The 16974-nt window shown below is 52.4% G+C and overlaps 1 protein-coding gene across 3 annotated transcripts in view; it reads right to left on the bottom strand.

Annotated features, from left to right (window-relative positions):
• LOC118704645 (SAP30 binding protein) overlaps positions 1-16824 on the bottom strand; it is a 28736-nt gene extending 11912 nt beyond the window's left edge. Inside the window, exons 1-4 of one of the 3 annotated variants that reach the window (XM_036412532.2) lie at positions 16524-16720; positions 15303-15412; positions 12958-13005; positions 9919-10005 (exon numbers count right to left, since the gene is read on the bottom strand). In XM_036412532.2, the coding sequence (XP_036268425.1) occupies positions 9919-10005; positions 12958-13005; positions 15303-15412; positions 16524-16629 (351 nt within the window). In that variant the 5' untranslated portion in view covers positions 16630-16720. Of the gene's footprint in view, positions 1-9918; positions 10006-12957; positions 13006-15302; positions 15413-16523 lie in introns of all 3 variants that reach the window. The other 2 variants (XM_036412533.2, XM_036412534.2) reach the window with 2 other exon arrangements.
• Between the last annotated feature and the right edge of the window lie 150 nt (positions 16825-16974).

Here is a 16974-nt window from a genome sequence, read left to right as displayed (position 1 = left end):
GCTTGGCTCCCCTTCCCCCCAAACTAATCACTCCGCTCCCACAAAATAAAAACAGCTGGTTTCAATGTGCCAACTAGTCTAGTCTTTGTTTTACCCTCACAAAATGTTCATGTGCAAACACACACACACACACACACACACACACACACACACACACGATGTGTGCCCTGAGCCCCTGGAGCTCTGGACTCTAACTCACAACCCCATGTCCCCAGGAACTTCTCCGCAGGAGTCCAGCTCCACGGTCACTCCAAGCAAAGGACCGGCCAGCGGGCGTGGACCAATGCCAAGTGCGAGAAGACTGTCCTCCTTACCCGTCGGCCAAACGTGTAAATGAGCCTCCACAGGTGAGAAGCCACAATTCCGCACGAACTCGGGTTGTGCGGATTCCCCGTTTGTCACAGGCGGCAACCGATGGGAACCTGCGCCTGAGGCCACAGCTTGTCCCGTTTCAGAAGGTAATTCTTCCCGGCACGTGTCACCGAACCAGCGTGTCCCCGAACAAGGACACCAGCAACCCGAGTTCTCTGGACCCTAATGCTGCTTACCCCACCCCTGCCTGCGCCCGAGAAGGCAAGGCCTGAGTGTGCCCACAGCCCGCCCTGCAGCCATCGGCATGCGCTCTGCACCCAGCAGGTCCAGGCCTTCGAGCGACGAGGAAGGAGCCGGAGTGTCTGGAGAGAGCGGTGAGGACAGGTGTCAGACACCCAAACTATGCGCCCCAGAACCATCTACGCACCACCGGCCTCTGAGGTCAGCTTCAGCCTCGGGGAGGGCAGGACTGGGGTGCGTGAGGGTGGCCACACGCAGGATGAAGACAGGAGACAGCCTCCTCCCAGGCACGGCCAGCCACGTACCAGGGATTCAGTAAGGGAAGGACCAAGCGCCCACGACAGCGATCTGGGCAGCCAGCCTGGTGTCAGGACAAACATGCGACAGTGTTTCAACGACAGACAAAAGTTCACGCTCTTCAACTGTCGGGAGTTCACGAAACCGGTCTGACAAAGGCTGCCGCCGGGCGAGCCTGCGCCCTCACGCGGGCAGGAGGGGGCAGTGAGGGGTACCGTCAAGGGCAACAAGGAGCCACTGTTCCCTCTTCCTCTTGCCCAAGGCAGGGTTTCGAAACGCACACACACCTGTCCTGACTTGTGCGCGGGGACGGCCGCGGACTGGATGGATCCGCCTCCGGACCCGCAGGAGACACTGCCGCTGGTCAAAGTCTGAGCTCAGTCTGGAGACCCATCCCAACCCGTGTCTGTGCCAGCGGGGAGGGAGGGGCCGAGACTGGACAGACCTGGCCACCAGCCGCGCTCTCAGACACAGGGGGCCGAGGCCTCCCCAGGGCACGAGGAAGGTGAGAACAAAGCACTCACCTCGCGGCTGCTGGAGGAAGCCCAGGTGAACAGCCTCAGCTGTAGTCCCAGTCCAACTCAGACACCAGGAAAACCAAACAAAGCCCACAGCCCCCTAAGCAGCCAAGAGGACGAGGAGTGAGAGCACTCGGAGGCAGACCCCTCATCTGTCTACCGCCAGCCTCCCCAGGCTCCCGAGCCTGAGCCCACAGGCGCGAGGCTGCACAACAGGCCCTGGAGAGCGGGGATTCGAACCTGCTAGACTTTGGTTCTCAACCAATCGTGTCTGAGACTTGTAAGAACAATATCCCCAGCAGGGGTCTCATGCTCAAGACAGGACCTGGACGTGGCGCCCTGCAGAGAACACAAAGTCCAGCGGCCACTGAGGCTGAGGCAGAGGACGGGGTGGGGATGACACGCCCCATGAAGCGGGCCAGGCTGCGAGCTGTGAGGATGGGCTCGGGATGGGTGCAGAGCAGGCCCAGCAGAGGGACGGAGGGTTATTTGCAGCCATGATTCACCAGTCCTTCCCGGAACCTGCCCCACAGAGCACACTCAGAGGTCCAGGGTCCAACTCAGACAAAGCAGCCAGCCTCAGGCAGCTCCACTGGGGTGTGCCAAGTCCAGCTCCTCGGCCTTGGGAGCCTCAGGCAGAGAAAGCTGGGCACAGAGGGCAGCCCCGCCCCGCCCCCAGGGTAAGGAGGACACAGACTGCACCTTTTTCTGTTGGGTAATGTCATCGGAGTCTCCCGAGTAGGAGCGGCTGGAGAGGGAGATTGGTAAACAATGCCTTCCAAACTGTGCTCACACCGGGGCTGCCCAAGGCAGTCCTCAGAACACCTCACTTCACGAGCAGAGCACCTAGTTTAGGATTTCACAGCCAGCTTCAGCTACAGAGCAGAACCCGGTCCTCCCCGGACTCCGAACTGTTCAAGTCCATTCTACTCTCACGGTGCGGACTCAGCATCAGAAAGGGAGGCGGCAGAAGAGGACTAATAAAGGGGCTGGACTGGCAGAAGGAAGGGGGAGGCATCAACACTGAGCTGGAAAAACTTACATCAAGCCTGGTATTCCTAATCCTAAAACAAAAAGACAGAATTATCACATAGTTAACTCACTTATCTTCTCCACAAGTAATCAGTGAGCATTTATTACAGACCAGGCAATGGGCAAACACTGGGGATGGAATATAAACAAAGCTCAACCGAGGGGATGATTGCAGGCACGATGCTAAGCACTCAATTCTCACAACCACCATGAAGGTGTGGCCACAATGCTGCTGCTTCAGAGGACCAAGGGGCCTGCAAAGGCATCACAATGACAGCCAGGGCACTTTTCTGAGATGGGAGTCACCTCATGTTGCCAAGAAAGCAGAAACTGGTCTGGCTGGTGTGGCTCAGTGGCTGAGAATTGACTTATGAACCAGGGAGGTCAGCGGGGTTCCCGGTCAGGGCATATGCCCACGTTTGGGCTGGATCCCCAGTAGGGGTATGTGTAGGAGGCATCTAATCGATGATTAGATGATTCTCTCATCATCGATGTTTCCATCTCTTTCTCCCTTCCTCCCTGAAATCAATTATATATACACATATATAATCAATTTTATACACACACACACACACACACACACACACGGCAGAAATTCTGGAACCTTTGTCTCCAAGCCCCAGAACAAAATTATTGCAGCCTGACAGACAGGATGGAGAGCTGTCAGTAACCCCAAGGCTCTGAGGAAGTCCCCGAGACCAGTGCTGCTCCGGAGAAGGCCGTCACCAGCACATTTCCTTCAGTTGTATCCTGTGGGCCCGGGCGGGCCACTGCCATGGCCTGCTGCCTGCCTGGGATGGAAACACTCAACTTACAGACAAATGGGCGGAAGCCGGTGGGGCCACTTTGGATTCAATGGACCGCCTCCAATCCCAGGGTCCTGACCGGACGGCTCAGCTCCCCAGGCAGCGGAGGTCTCTAGGGAAGGGTTAACGAGGCGCCTGCCAGAACAAATGAAGCTGGCTCTGGAACCGCCGGCTCTGGAACCGCCGGCTCTGGAACCGCCTGGTGGCCTAGGCAAAGGTAGGGAGGAGGGAGGAGCGGTCTCTCTCTCTACCTGAACGATCTGGCAGCCACGAAGCCCGCAGGACAGCGCGGACCCCGGGACCAGCCAGACTTCAGCGTGAAGGCAGAGCTCTGGGCGGAGCATTGCCAAAGGGGAGACTTTGCCACCTGCCTTCCAATGCGACACCAGATCAACCGTCGAGAATACTATGAATACTTCCCAAAGAAACCCTCCAACTCTCCTGTGATTTATATCCTTAACTAAACGTTAACGATGAGGGAATCATTGATTGGCTGCCTCCTGCGTGCCCCACACTGGGGATCAAGCCTGCAACCCAGGGATGCTCCTTGGCTGGAATCAAACCTAGAACTCTTCAGTCCACAGGCTGACACTCTATCCACAGAGCTGAACCAAGTAGGGCTTTCTTGCTTTCTCAGAGATAGAGATAGATAGATAGATAGAGAGATAGATAGATATAAACATCAGTGTAAGAGAAACACTGGCTGCCTCCCAGCAAACCGTCTGGGGACTGAACCCACAACCTGGCCTGTGCCCTGCCTGAGAGCTGACCGGCGGCCTTTTGGTGCACGGGATGACGCTCAACCAACTGAGCCACACTGGCCAGACATCTAATCTTTTTTTTAAAGGGTGTTGTTTATATTGGAAAATATATTCCAAATTTCAGACAACCAATCTACTTATAATTTCCAAGTAATAACTCCATTTCTGAGTGGGGGCTGCCCATCTGATAACTTAGGCATCAAATAATATTGTTTTGTCCCTTTTAAATCATCATGACCTCATCTGAGCAGCAATCATAAAACATACCTATCAATTAATGACACTTATAAGAAAGTAAACATAAAAAAAAAAATTCCAAAACAAAAAATGAGAAACACAGAACAAAGAGGGAAGAGGACCCCCTAGGACAGACAGCTGGCTTTCGGCATCATACATTCCCAAAAAGATAGATCCCAGCCGGGGAGGGAGGGGCGGCCACACCTCGGTTAGCAATCTGTGGCATCTGGGCCCGCAGGGAGGAACTGTGCTGGGGCTTGCAGGGCGAGGGGGCGGGCAGGATCCTCCTGGCTACAGGGCCAGCCCAAGCAGAAGCGGGTGTGGCTTTTGGGAATCTGAGTTCCAGATGACCTGGAGCAAGTGCAATCAAGAAGGTCCTGCTGGCTGCGAGGGAGGGAGCAGAGGGGGTGTGTGTGGAGGGGGTGTCAGAGGGAGAACAATGGTCATTCGTCTCCTTTGCATGCGACAACTTCCAGCGATGAAGGTGTCTACCAGCAGTGCTCAGCTTAAGATGCCCCCAGGCCTCCTTTGGAAGATGGCAAGACGAAGGACCTCGCTTGGATTTCTTCAGCCTGAACGACAGAATGACTCCCACCTCTGTGCTGTTGGCTGCTCAGCTCAGCTCAGCACCCAGACGCCCCGGCAGAGCAGAGCGGGGATGGCTAGTCCCCCCAGCACAGAAATGCCATGTCACCCACTTCTGCAAGGCAACCCTGGCCTTGTTAAAGGTGAGTCTGAAGAAGGCCATTCGATTTGGTGAGAAAGGAAACGCCACAGGCTACGCAGGCTTGGCACGCGCCTCAACAGTTCAAAGGCCGCATGGCAACTTCCAGCGAGAAGTTCAGATCGGATGGCTCCCATTCCAGCAGGTCAAGGGCCACTTCCTTTTCCGGCCCTAGGTGAGTCACACGGCAAGTGTTTAATAACCAGCACCTAAACTCAACGAGGCAGACCTCACTGTGTCCGATTCACAGCTGAGTAAGACACGGAGGCCAAAGCGGTAAAGGACGTGCCAAAATCCAGACCCCTTTGTCCGACTCCCAAGCCCAGGGACACCATCTCCCGGGTCTCACCTCCTCCCTCTGGACCAGGAGGCTGCAAAGAATGAGTTTCTGTGAAGCCCTTGGCTCACCCGTTGGGGAAGCCAACAGCACAGACCGAGGAGGGAAAGGTCTTCAGAAGATGCCACAGCCGCCACCGAGCAAAGCAGGGGTTCAACCTTCAACCTAAGGGGAAGTCAGCCCGTTATTATCTTTTTAAAAACAGCTTTTTAAAACTGATTTTTAGAGAGAGAGAGAGAGAGAGAGAGAGAGAGAGAGAGAGAGGAAGAGGGAAAGAAACACTGATGTGAGAGGGAAACCTCAATCAGCTGTCTCCTGCATACCCCCTGCTAGGCATTTGTCCTGACCAGGAGGTGAATCATCAACCCTTCGGTGCACAGACTGACGCACAACCAACTGAGCCACACAGGCCAGGGCCAAATTTATTACCTTTAATTCTAAGGATCAGGCAAAACAGCTCAAGATTCTATGATGCCCCAATGAGTAACGTCTGAGTTGACTTGAATGGAAGGGCTGGCCCACAAGGCTTAATGGTATAAACAGTGGGTGCCGCCACCCGTGTCCTAAGCTTAGAGACTTCCGGGGGGCATACAGAAAGAATGCTACCCAACCCCAACTTCTACTGAGCCCTCCTCCCTGACCGGGAGAACCATCAGCGGGCCGTCCAATGAACTCCAGCTTTAAAGGAGCTATTTCTTCTGACCCACATCAAGGGCAGGGCACGCTTCCTGTCTGAGAGCCTCACTGGGAAGACACGGCCCACAGTGCTTTAGTCAATAACAGCCACAACAGCACACACACAGGCTCTCCTCCAGCGTATGAATTCTGGACTTTAGCCAAGCTGGCTGAAGACAGGAGGAAAGAAATGGGTGTGGGAGACTGTGCTGCTAATGATTGGTATCAGTATTAGAACAAAAGTTGTTAGATTGCACCGTAATCTTTTTTTTTTTTAAATTTTTTTTTAATTGATTTTTCACAGAGAGGAAGAGAGAGGGATAGAGAGTTAGAAACGTTGATGAGAGAGAATCATCGACCAGCTGCCTCTTGCACACCCCCTACTGGGGATGTGCCCGCAACCAAGGTACATGCCCTTCACCGGAATCGAACCTGGGACCTTTCAGTTCGCAGGCCGATGCTCTATCCACTGAGCCAAACCGGTGCCGGCCCGTAATCTTTTTTTTAAAATATATATTTTATTGATTTTTTACAGAGAGGAAGGGAGGATAGAGAGCTAGAAACATCGATCAGCTGCCTCTTGCACCCCCCCCCCTCTGAGAATGTGCCCGCAACCAAGGTACATGCCCTTAACCGGAATGGAACCTGGGACCCTTTAATCCGCAGGCTGATGCTCTATCCACCGAGCCAAACAGGTCAGGGCACACCTTAATCTTTTAAATACTTCCCCCCGTGGAAGTATTTAAAAAATTCAAATAATTTTTTTTCTGGGCAGTTTTATTGCTCACATATCACACAGTTCTTAAGTGTTTTGTTTTCAATTGTTCATTCGTGTCCTTATGTTAAATTACCCAGACTGCAGCAACACTGAAGAGGTTTAAAATACAAATGGAACAAAACTGGATAGAAAATACACTCGCTATTCGGCCAACAGAAGGATGTGAGGACAGGCCGCACTGTGAGGACTGTGGAATGAGGAAGTTCCTGACTTTTGTAAATAGTTATTCTTGCTATAAGAATCATTTGACAATAAAATATGCACGATATAAAAAACAAACCAGGACTGAGGGGGATCCGCCTGGGACCATCTGTCACCCCACTGACCGCTGCTCGGCCGCTGTCCCCTCCCTTCCTGCCTGCTCCCGTGCGTCTCTCACGCTCTGGTGGAGAGGACGACCTTCTCGACAGAGGGCCGTTCTCCCGTTAAGGGCGTTTCAACAAAACGAAACAAACCCGAGGTTAACCTCCAGAAAAAAAGGGCCATCTAACCCTTTCCAAGTCAAAGACCTCTAGGGAAAAGTCCAAGCGGAAGTTCCGACAGACCACCTTTGCTGTCACATCCTGTACAACAGCTGTCAGTAACCCCCCCCAATCCCCCAGTGAGGGTCCCTCAGAAGCTCCCCACGCAGAGGCACACACAGCCATTTCCAAAGGCTGGAAAGGGACTCGGCTTCCGGTCACGCCACACAACGTGCTCCCCAGAGCGTCCCTCTGGCTGAACAGAACCCCAAGCTGAGAATCTGAAGCCTCGGCGTCTCCCTTTCTGCTTTCGGCTCCTGCAGTTGAGCGAGCAGCGAGCAGCGAGCAGCGCACACAGCCCACACCTGCTCAGTGACCCTGCAGAAGCTGGCACTTGTGTGCGGCCTCTTTCCTGACACGGTCAACAGAGATGTAAGATTTCCACCTGACATGTCGCAACTGCTGGCAGGCTTCTGAAAGCTCTTCTGAAAATCAGTAAATCAACAGCAGATTCCTGGAGACAAGCTGCTGGGGCAGTTCTCCGGTTCCAGATCTTGGGTTCTGATACTTTAAAATACTGCAGGGTCAGCTCTGCCAATGCAAACCCTTCATCTAGACTCGGAGTCCACTAACAACACGGCAACCGAAGCACCGGACCGCACGGGAAGTTCAGATCGTCCGGCCGCCGAGGCGGAGGCCATCGCCTGGCTGGCTAGGCCTGCTGGCAGGGTGAGAACTCCCCAGGCGCCGCCACCATGGAACTCTAACACAAACTGCCAATACCCTTCCCAAACCGCCCCCCAGCAAACTCAGAAGCGCAGTGACTTTTAACAAGGTCAAGGGGAACAGTTACTCAGCATCTGTCAGGCTGTGCACACATGTGCGCATTATTTTTCCAAGCGGCTCCTGAGTTGCGTGGACAGTAATGCCGACTGCTGGAGCCAGTTACCAGAACAGAATTTAGGGGGTTTTTGGTCTGTGCCGGGAACTGAGAAATGTGGAAACTTCTGACCTGCATGAGGGCGGGAGACTGGGCTCACTTTGGCCGAAAGCTAAGAAATGCTGACAACTGCGCTGTGCAAGTTTCCTACATCTGATAACACGTGGCCCATTGTCTCACGTCCACAGCAGACGGCTGAGGTCAGACTGTCCAAAGCACGGCCACCCATCTTCCCGTGCCGCTGCCGCCGTCCGCTGGCAAAGGGCCCGAGCCTGGCCCCACGGGCAGCGGGCGCAGGTTACGCCGTGGGCCTGTGGTCCACGCCGCCACACCTGACCCAGGCCTCCCGACCAAGTTCACCAGACTGGCTCCACACTCTGCTCCACATTTCTGCATGACTTTTGGGCCCATAGGACTTTTAAAAAATATATATATTTTATTGATTTTGTACAGAGAGGAAGGGAGAGACAGAGTTAGAAACATCGATGAGAGAGTCATCGATCAGCTGCCTCTTGCACACCCCCTACTGGGGATATGCCCGCAACCAAGGTACATGCCCTTGACCAGAATCGAACCCGGGACCCCTTAGTCCCCAAGCTGACGCTCTATCCATTGAGCCAAACCGGTCTCGGCATGTTTTCTTTTAACTGGGATCACACACGCCTTTTAAAAAATGCTGGAACCATTGTTCTCACAGCATGTGCCACCTCCTTGACCCGAGACAGTTTTGTTTTGACAGATGTTAGCTCCTTGGGCCAGGATTCTTTCCCTGGGTCGCAGCCTGGACACAGCACCCCGGGGAGCCGCGAGCCCGCCCCACGCAGCAAGGCCGAGGCCGGCCTCCCAGGTAGCTGGCCAGGCCCTCCAGTTCTCTTGAGCTGGGCCCTTGTTGCCCGTGTTTGCTTCCAAAGGAAGGGTGTGTCAAAGGCAGGAGTGAGTGGAAATACCTTCATCCACAGGAATTGTGCGCAGGGGAAAAAAATAAACAAGGGAAAATGTCCCAGGGCAACCGAGGTAAAGCCCGGACAAAGGAGAGTGTGAAACGGGAAGCTGGTGTGCCAAGGGCAAACAGATGCAGGAAACACTTAAGCCAGCAGGCTCCCTGCCCCTGAGGCGAGGAGCTGGACCAGGCTTCCTCGGCTTGGCTGGCTTTTTCTGGGACAGCAGCGCCACCTTCTGTTCAGTAAGCAGAACATCGGAGCCGGGCTGCTTACTGAAGAGGCAAGACCAGAAAATTGAAGTGAGAAGACAAGAGGGCCCGAGGGGCCCCAGCATACTGCTTCCGGGGAACGCTCGGCCACCTTCTCCAGCCTCCTTTTCTCTAGTTCAGGCCAACTCAGGAACCCAGCGCCACCCCGCATCCCTGACACCCAGGCTGGGGGCCAGGTCCAGAGGCTCCCCAGAGCTGGTCTGGAGTCGTCATTTCTTACACAAATGTGGACTTTGCACTCACTGGTAACCCCAAACATCGGAGTGGGAAGAATGAGGTCAGGGAACACTCATAATGCCCAGGTCTTTCCCCAGGAAGCCCTCTGGGGGTTCCGTCCAGCCCCAGCCCCACGTTTCTTAGGACACGGTGGACTCTTCCACCTTGTCAGAGAGGCCCAGGAGCAGGGAGCTCACTCCCTCCAGCAGCAGCTCGCCCACTTTTGGCCAGAGGTAACGGAACGTTCTACGCTCCGCTCCATGGCCGCCCCCCTTCCCTTACCGGGCACCGAGCAGCAGAGCGACCAGCTCTCCCCGTCTCCCCCCTCCCCGCTCCTTCACTCGTCCGCACATGATGTGGTTACGTCCCCTCACCTTGAAGCTTTCTCTCCTCTGAGTGTGCTCCAGTTTAAATGCGGAATTCAATATTCCAAAAAACGCCTCAACGACACGAGTGACCACCTGGGGAGGGAGCAGAGGAGCACTGGTCGTCGTACCTAACGCTGCTGAGCGCAGACATGCCGGACACTGCGGAGCTAAGTGCTCATTTACATTTTACTCAGTTCAGCCTTTAAGACAAACGAGGCCCATTTATCAGGATGCCCATTTTGCAGATGAGGAACACTGAGGTGAGAGGACTTCCCCAAGGACAGCTGGAGTTCAGACCAGGTCTCTAACCCAGGGCTTTGGCTTCTCCCCCCCACCCGGGCCGTTTCCTCTTCCTCTGGGCGCTCTGCTGCCTCGGGCAGCGCAAGGCCCCATAAGGACACATGCAGAGCAATGAATGCAGTCACCACCGTTATGTAATGTTACCCACCCGAGAGCTTTGCTTCTGAAGAACAGTGATTCTCAAAGCTGATCTGTGGACCCCTGGAGGTCAGCAAGGTCGAAATGATTTTCATAACATGAAGACATTTACCTGATTCACCGTGGTGACATTTACAGGAGCATGGTGGGTCAACTTGTTGGCCCTTTAGAACAAACCAAGGCAGCAGCACCGAATTCTAGCAGGAGCCATACTCTCAGTTAAAAAAAAAAGCCCATCTCACTTCCGCATGTCCTTGACGCTCGGTGCAGTGTTGTTCTGTTAGCATTTTGTGTGGTGACGAGAGGTGAGCATAAACTTGGGCATCGAGGAGAGCACCCGTGCGGTTATGTGGGTTCCGAGCTGACCTAGCGGCTTCCTTCCCAGAACACCATTTACCTGAAAGAACGACTGACAGACTATGGTCACTTCGATGCAGGAGTTTGGCCACCATTTCCTAAAACACAGAGCCTGTCACTTCGAGGAAAGCTGAGAGTGTAACATCCCAGCTCTCCGGCAAAGCTGGAAGCTGGGGAGATGTGTGCTCCCGCCGCTTGCTGGCCTGTCTGCGGGTCAGTGATGTCACTGTCACATACGATTGGGGGGCTACTATAGAAGCAAATGTGTCAGCACCGAGGACATGTGCGTAACGCAGAGAACCCCTTTCCAAATCGCTAGCACCCGGTGATTGGGATGGTGCCTGGCGAAAAGGGCCGGTCCAAGTGTGAGAGAGACCGTGCTTCAGTGCAGCCGAGCATAAAAGTTCACCGCCAGGGCTTCCCGTTCCACCCGGCAATCAGTTAACTTTAGAAAATTCCCGCTTGCTGAGCTTTGATCAAGTATCAGAGGAGAAAACCCACGAGTCCTCGAGTATCTATTAAAATGCTTCTCTTTCCAACGGCCTGGCTGTGTGAAGACGGCTTCTTCAAACTTCAGCCCACACCCAGACTGATGCAGCAGTTAGGAGAGCCTCGCTGTCCCTAAGCTGGACTTTAGACACCAAGGAAACTCGTAACATGGTCAAACGATTCCTCTCTTTGTACTAACTTTTTTTTAAATTTCGGAAATAGTAATTTTTCATAAGAATGTTATTTATGTTAATATGTAATAGACTTGTTATCTTAAAATGAATAACATTTTCCTCGGTTTTAACTGCTCAGAGATTGTCACAGACAAAGCCAAAATGAAGAAAAGCTCTATGGGATCCTAACTTTCAATTGTGTAAAGGAGCCAGAATGTTCTGAGAGAGCTGCCACAGCAAAAAATCAAAAGCAGATCTTTAAAAGCCAAAGTAGGAAGGAGTGCCATCTAGTAGAAAAGACAAATGAGACATCAAACCATTTGTTAGCAAAATAAAGGACATCCTGTTGTTAGAAACGTCACATACTTAAGGCAGAAACATCTATATAATAAAAGTGTAATATGCTAATTAGACTGGACAGCCGGACGAGCTTCCAGATGAAGCTGACTGCAAGGGCCGAGGCAGGCCGCCATGGCTGCGAGGGCGGAGCCCCTTGCACAAATTTGTGCACCAGGCCACTAGTTTGAAAATAAAGGTTTAACATACAAAAACACTGTTAAATATCAATTGAAGTAAAGCTTAAATGTGACAGGACAGAGGGAGGGCTGAGAGGGGTTTGAGTGGAGAAGAGCTGATGGCAGGCTGGAGAGGAAGGCAGGGCCCTCTAAGGAAATCGGGCACAGAAAAGACTCCTGTCAGAGACCACGCATAGAGTAACAATTCCTGTCCCTATTGGGGAGCCCAAAGACCTACACACCCCGAAAACTAAGACAGAAAGCCAAGTACGAATGCTGCTGACCACTTTCACTCTGCCAGCCCAAAGGAGCTGTACCTTCCTTCCAGGCCACAGCCTGCCCTCCTGCCAGTACTGCTTGACGAGCAGGCCGGGGCTCCTCCCAGCTCAGAAAGCAGTCTGCGTCTGTGTACCTAGGATGCCTTTTTTTCTCCTGCTGATGCCAACACTTCTTGGTGAAGTGTTTTCTTCTCTGCAGCAATCCCAGCCTTTCATGGGCAGACTTCTGTGCCTGCACACAGTCCTATCCACCGAATCAGTTCCAATTTGGAAATGATGCTGTATTTTCAAATATGCTACTTTAGATCCTAACTGGGTATAACTTTCCTAAATTCCACTAAATCACCTTACAGGCCTCCCGCTGGGCTTTTGTTTTTTTTTTTTTAGTATTTGAGAGCGCATTTATTAAAGCCGGAGACAGGGAAACAGGAGAGCTCAGGCGGGCTGTTCTGGCTCACTGGGAAGTCAGAGGAAACATCCCACATCTAACGCCCTGCGGGAGGAGACCCACAAAGCACCCCTGGCTGCAGAGCACAGGGAGGCTGCTGCGCTCACAGGCTCCAGGTGCTCTAGGCTGGAGACCGGCACTCCCTACAAGGCCAGGGTCCAGGCCGCTCCAGGACGTGCTCCTTCAGAGTGCCTCCAGGCTTCTGCATGCAACCGATGTCAGCCCAGAACATTGACACGTGGTTGCAGTGTGTCAGCGGGACGGACCTTGATCAGACACATGAACTGAGCCACATGTTAAAATGCCTCATTCGCATCCAGCCACCCACCACAGCCAACACCAAGTACCTTTGGGTCATCAGTCTCAGGTTTTTCAGTCTCTGAATCGTCATCTTCCTACAAGACAAAGAATTTAGAGGATTAAGCTTACAGGATCGGGCCTGCGGGTTCCCGTATGCACAACTAGGGGTTGGAGCAAACTCACTCAGCCTGGGTCATCCCACCAAGACCCTTCCCCTCTGTATGACCCAGAACAAAAGGAGATGTTCTGGGGGGTGGAGGGGAGAGAAAGACCTGGGGCTCAAAGCAGATACTCCAACAGGACCATCGCCTGCACGAATGAGAATGCCTGAGATGAAAAATCGCCAACAGAAAAGCGGAGGCAAGGCCAGGCCCCACAGGATAAAGTCATACTGTTCCCAATGAAACAGCCATCACTTAAACCAGAAACACAAGCTGTTTCCTTCTTTGCTTTTCATATACACAAATAACCGGACCCAGACCATGACACCGTTCACCGCCAGAGTGACCCCCACGCACCTGTGCCCCGGCAGTCCAACTCAGTAGCATTTGTTTGCACCGACGTGAACACTAGGAAGGCAGGCGTCAAGTGACTCGGGAGAGGCATGACTACAGAGCAGGGCCCAGCCTTTTCTGGGTCCAGTGAGTGTGCCCCACTTCCGGCCAAGTTCTCTCCAGCCTTGCTCCTTACCCAAACGGCCTGCTCCACACAAAGCACCGTCCTCCAAAGCACACGCGGCCTCCAAGAGCAGGCCCACCATTCCCCTGAACGCGAACGGAGACCACAGGTAGTGCCACTACCCAGAACCCCCCAGTGTATGGCCCTTTAACTTACCATGAGGAAAAACTCAAGTGTCATTTGAAACTTTTTTTTTTCAATCGAGCTACATTTTAACCCCCACATTAAACAGCAGTCCAGATGTTAACATACACATCACCGGAGAGGCGTGGATAAACTATACTGATGGGTTTGAGATGTCACTGTCCTGGAAGGCATTTTAAATGAGCCAAAGGTTTTAAATGCAATCTCCTTAAAATGAGTCCGATCAGGCCAAATATCAGAGATGTGGCTCAGCCAAATACAATCACATTTTAGAAGGTCTAGACTGGAATTTGATGAGAGGATTTTACTGAAATATAAAATAAAGCTTAAATATGATGAATATCCTGAGCAAAGCAAATGTGGAATTACACTTCAAAACACACTATGCAGGTTTACGGAAGAAAACAGCCAGAACGTTTGCACAGAAGAAAAGTCAGGGAAAGAACATAACATGCAAAGCTTTTCTAACCCGTTTCAGTCCATTCTGAGTTATTAGCATTGATGGTGGGGCTAAGGGCATGAAAATACCTCCCAAAAGAACATAAAATACAAAGTACAGTTTTGTTTAACTTGGAAAGCATTTTTAACGGTAACATTTAAATCTCAATGGGTAGCAAAGTCTTCAAACACATGATAAAAGTACAATGAATGTTTCAATTAAAGCTGTTGTCAAATATCCACATTCAACTTGGGATGTTTTTGTGCCAAGCACCAGCGGAGTCCTCATTTCCCCCCAAACTTTAAAATTCTGGCTCGTGTTGCTTATGCAATAGTGTATCTAAAGTCTTTTTGGTTAAGTCACAAGTTCTCTTTTGTTAGCCACACATACTAAATTTCAGGCAAGATTGGTGATCAGGAGCCGGGCTCTGTGATAAAAAGTGCCAAGTAAAATGTCAAGAAGGAAGTTAAGGAATGAATCAGACACACACAATAATAATAACTTCCCTTCCTAATCTTTTGAATACATGGACAGATTTGAATGAGCCCCAACCAAGATTAAAAATAATACAGAGCCGAAACCGGTTTGGCTCAATGGATAGAGCAACGGCTTGGGGACTGAAGGGACCCGTGTTCGATTCAGATCAGGGGCATGTACCTTGGTTGCGGGCATATCCCCAGTGGGGGGCGTGCAAGAGGCAGCTGGTCGATGACTCTCTCTCATCGATGTTTCTAACTCTCTATCTCTCTCCCTTCCTCTCTGTACAAAATCAATAAAATATATTTTAAAAAAATAATAATACAGAGCTGATTGCACCAATTAGAATGATTATACTGTTGCAAATGGAATAAACTATCTAAACGGGGAAAACGATATCTGGGTCAAATAAAATAACTCACTATTTCCCCCCCAAATTTTAAGTTCAAAGATAAATGCAAAGTGGTCCAGGTTGAAAACAAACTTGATTTTCAAACAGAACTGCCAATATCCAACCCAGTTTTCTTAATTGACGCTAAACAGAGTGGGAGGAGAGGGGATGTGAAATGGCACGCTGCTGGAACAGTCCGGAAAGTTTCTAACAAGCGGAATGGTGCCATGAGCGGCTCTGGATATGGGAACAGAGCTACTTACCGATTGTTTGCTGTTCTCCTCCTCCTCTTCCTCATAGCCATCTTCATCATTCCCAAGGCGAGAAAAATCGTCCTCTCCGTACGCATCCGATACCAATCCGCCTTTCTCCTCTTAAACAAAGGGAAAAAATAAAAATGAACAGATTGGGAGGGTGGGGGGCGGGGAATGCAAGAAAACCTTTCGGTGATGTGACTGACTAGAATTATATCTTAACGTCAAAAAGGAACCGAAGTCTCATGTTAAATGGCCTCAGGCCCAGACTCTGTTGGGTGACAGCCGCTAGTGATGTCTGCCTCGGGTCACAGGCACCAGCGGACTCATCTTCTCATACAAGACAAGGACTGTCGTCCTCATTTTTGTGTGTCCTCCCCTTGAACAGGGGAGGGGGTACTCCAAGGGGTTCTCAATCCTACCTGAGAAACGATCTTTTTCTACATTCAAGACAAAACAAACAAACACCCGGTCTCCCCCAAACAATACAAATGACTGAGAAACCACCGAGAACCTTCTGACTGGCCAAGACCACACAAAACAGAGAGGAGCTGACCTAGTCCAACCCCCTCTCTCTCCAGGTGAGGAAACCAAGGCCCAGCGGATTAGGGAACTCACTGCCTCTCTCTGCTCCCAAGTAAATTTGTGCCCACTTCCTAGCATGGTGATTCTCAACCTGAGCAGGGCAACAAAATCACGGAGGGCACTTAACTCACAAAACAATGCAATCAGCGAGGGGCCTTGCTTATCCCCCTCTCTGTGGCCCAGATCCTACCCCAGATCTACAGAATCTCACAGTAAAGACCAGATATATGTTTTAAAAGCTCCGAGATGCGTCTAGGCATATTGCTAGTTATCAGTTATTCAAGTAAAACACACACACACACAAACCCTCCACCTACTTGTTACTCATCCCTCTCTCTCTCCACCAAACACGCTCGGAGAGAATGGGTAGCGTTTCCGCAGCCTTGGACCCTCTCCACCCTTTGTCCATCCCTCTGCCTAGCGGGATGAGATTTTCAATGAGTCTCAGCAGAATAATGGAACCAGCGGAAGGAGAGGGCCCATTCTTACCCGCAGAGTGTTCGGATCGCGCTGTGGGGAGTTCGGGGGCCCCATATTGGCGCACAATGCCCAGGGCTTTCCCTCCCGCCCCGCAAGGACAGCCGCGTTCCGAGCGAACGCCCGCTTCTCCCCTCCCCCCGCCCGCCTCCCCGCCTCGGGCCTCACCAGCCGCGCTGCCCGCCGCCTCCACTCCGGCCTCGCTGTCCGACTCGGGCTCTGAGTCTTCCGCGTAAACCGCCAGAGAAGACAGGACGCTCTTCTTCCCCGCCATCTTACTCCCAGGGCCGCGGGGCGGCCCACGGCGCCGACTCCCGCGAGCCGACTTCCGCGCCGAAAGGCGGCCTCTTCCGGATCCCAGAAGGCCCCGCGCGCGTTTCAAGCCGGGAGCCAATCAGAACGGCTGTTTCTGCGCTGGGCCCCGCCCCTCACCCAGCGCTCGCTCTACGTCATTACCGCACGACGGAAACGCCCGATTGTGGTGTCCAGCTGGTTGGCTTCTCAGAGTTGGCGGTGGCGATGGGGGTCTAGGAGTAGTTCCCGAACCTGCAGGCGACGGCCGCCCTCCGAACGAGAGCCCTCCGCTCCAGGGCGGCCCGCGGCCTGCTCTGATATCCTG

This window comes from Pipistrellus kuhlii, unplaced genomic scaffold, assembly GCF_014108245.1.
Source record: "Pipistrellus kuhlii isolate mPipKuh1 unplaced genomic scaffold, mPipKuh1.p scaffold_m20_p_44, whole genome shotgun sequence".
Taxonomy (NCBI): Eukaryota; Metazoa; Chordata; class Mammalia; order Chiroptera; family Vespertilionidae; genus Pipistrellus; species Pipistrellus kuhlii.
Note: the sequence above shows the minus strand (reverse complement) of the source record. Positions and strands in the feature narration are given on the sequence as shown.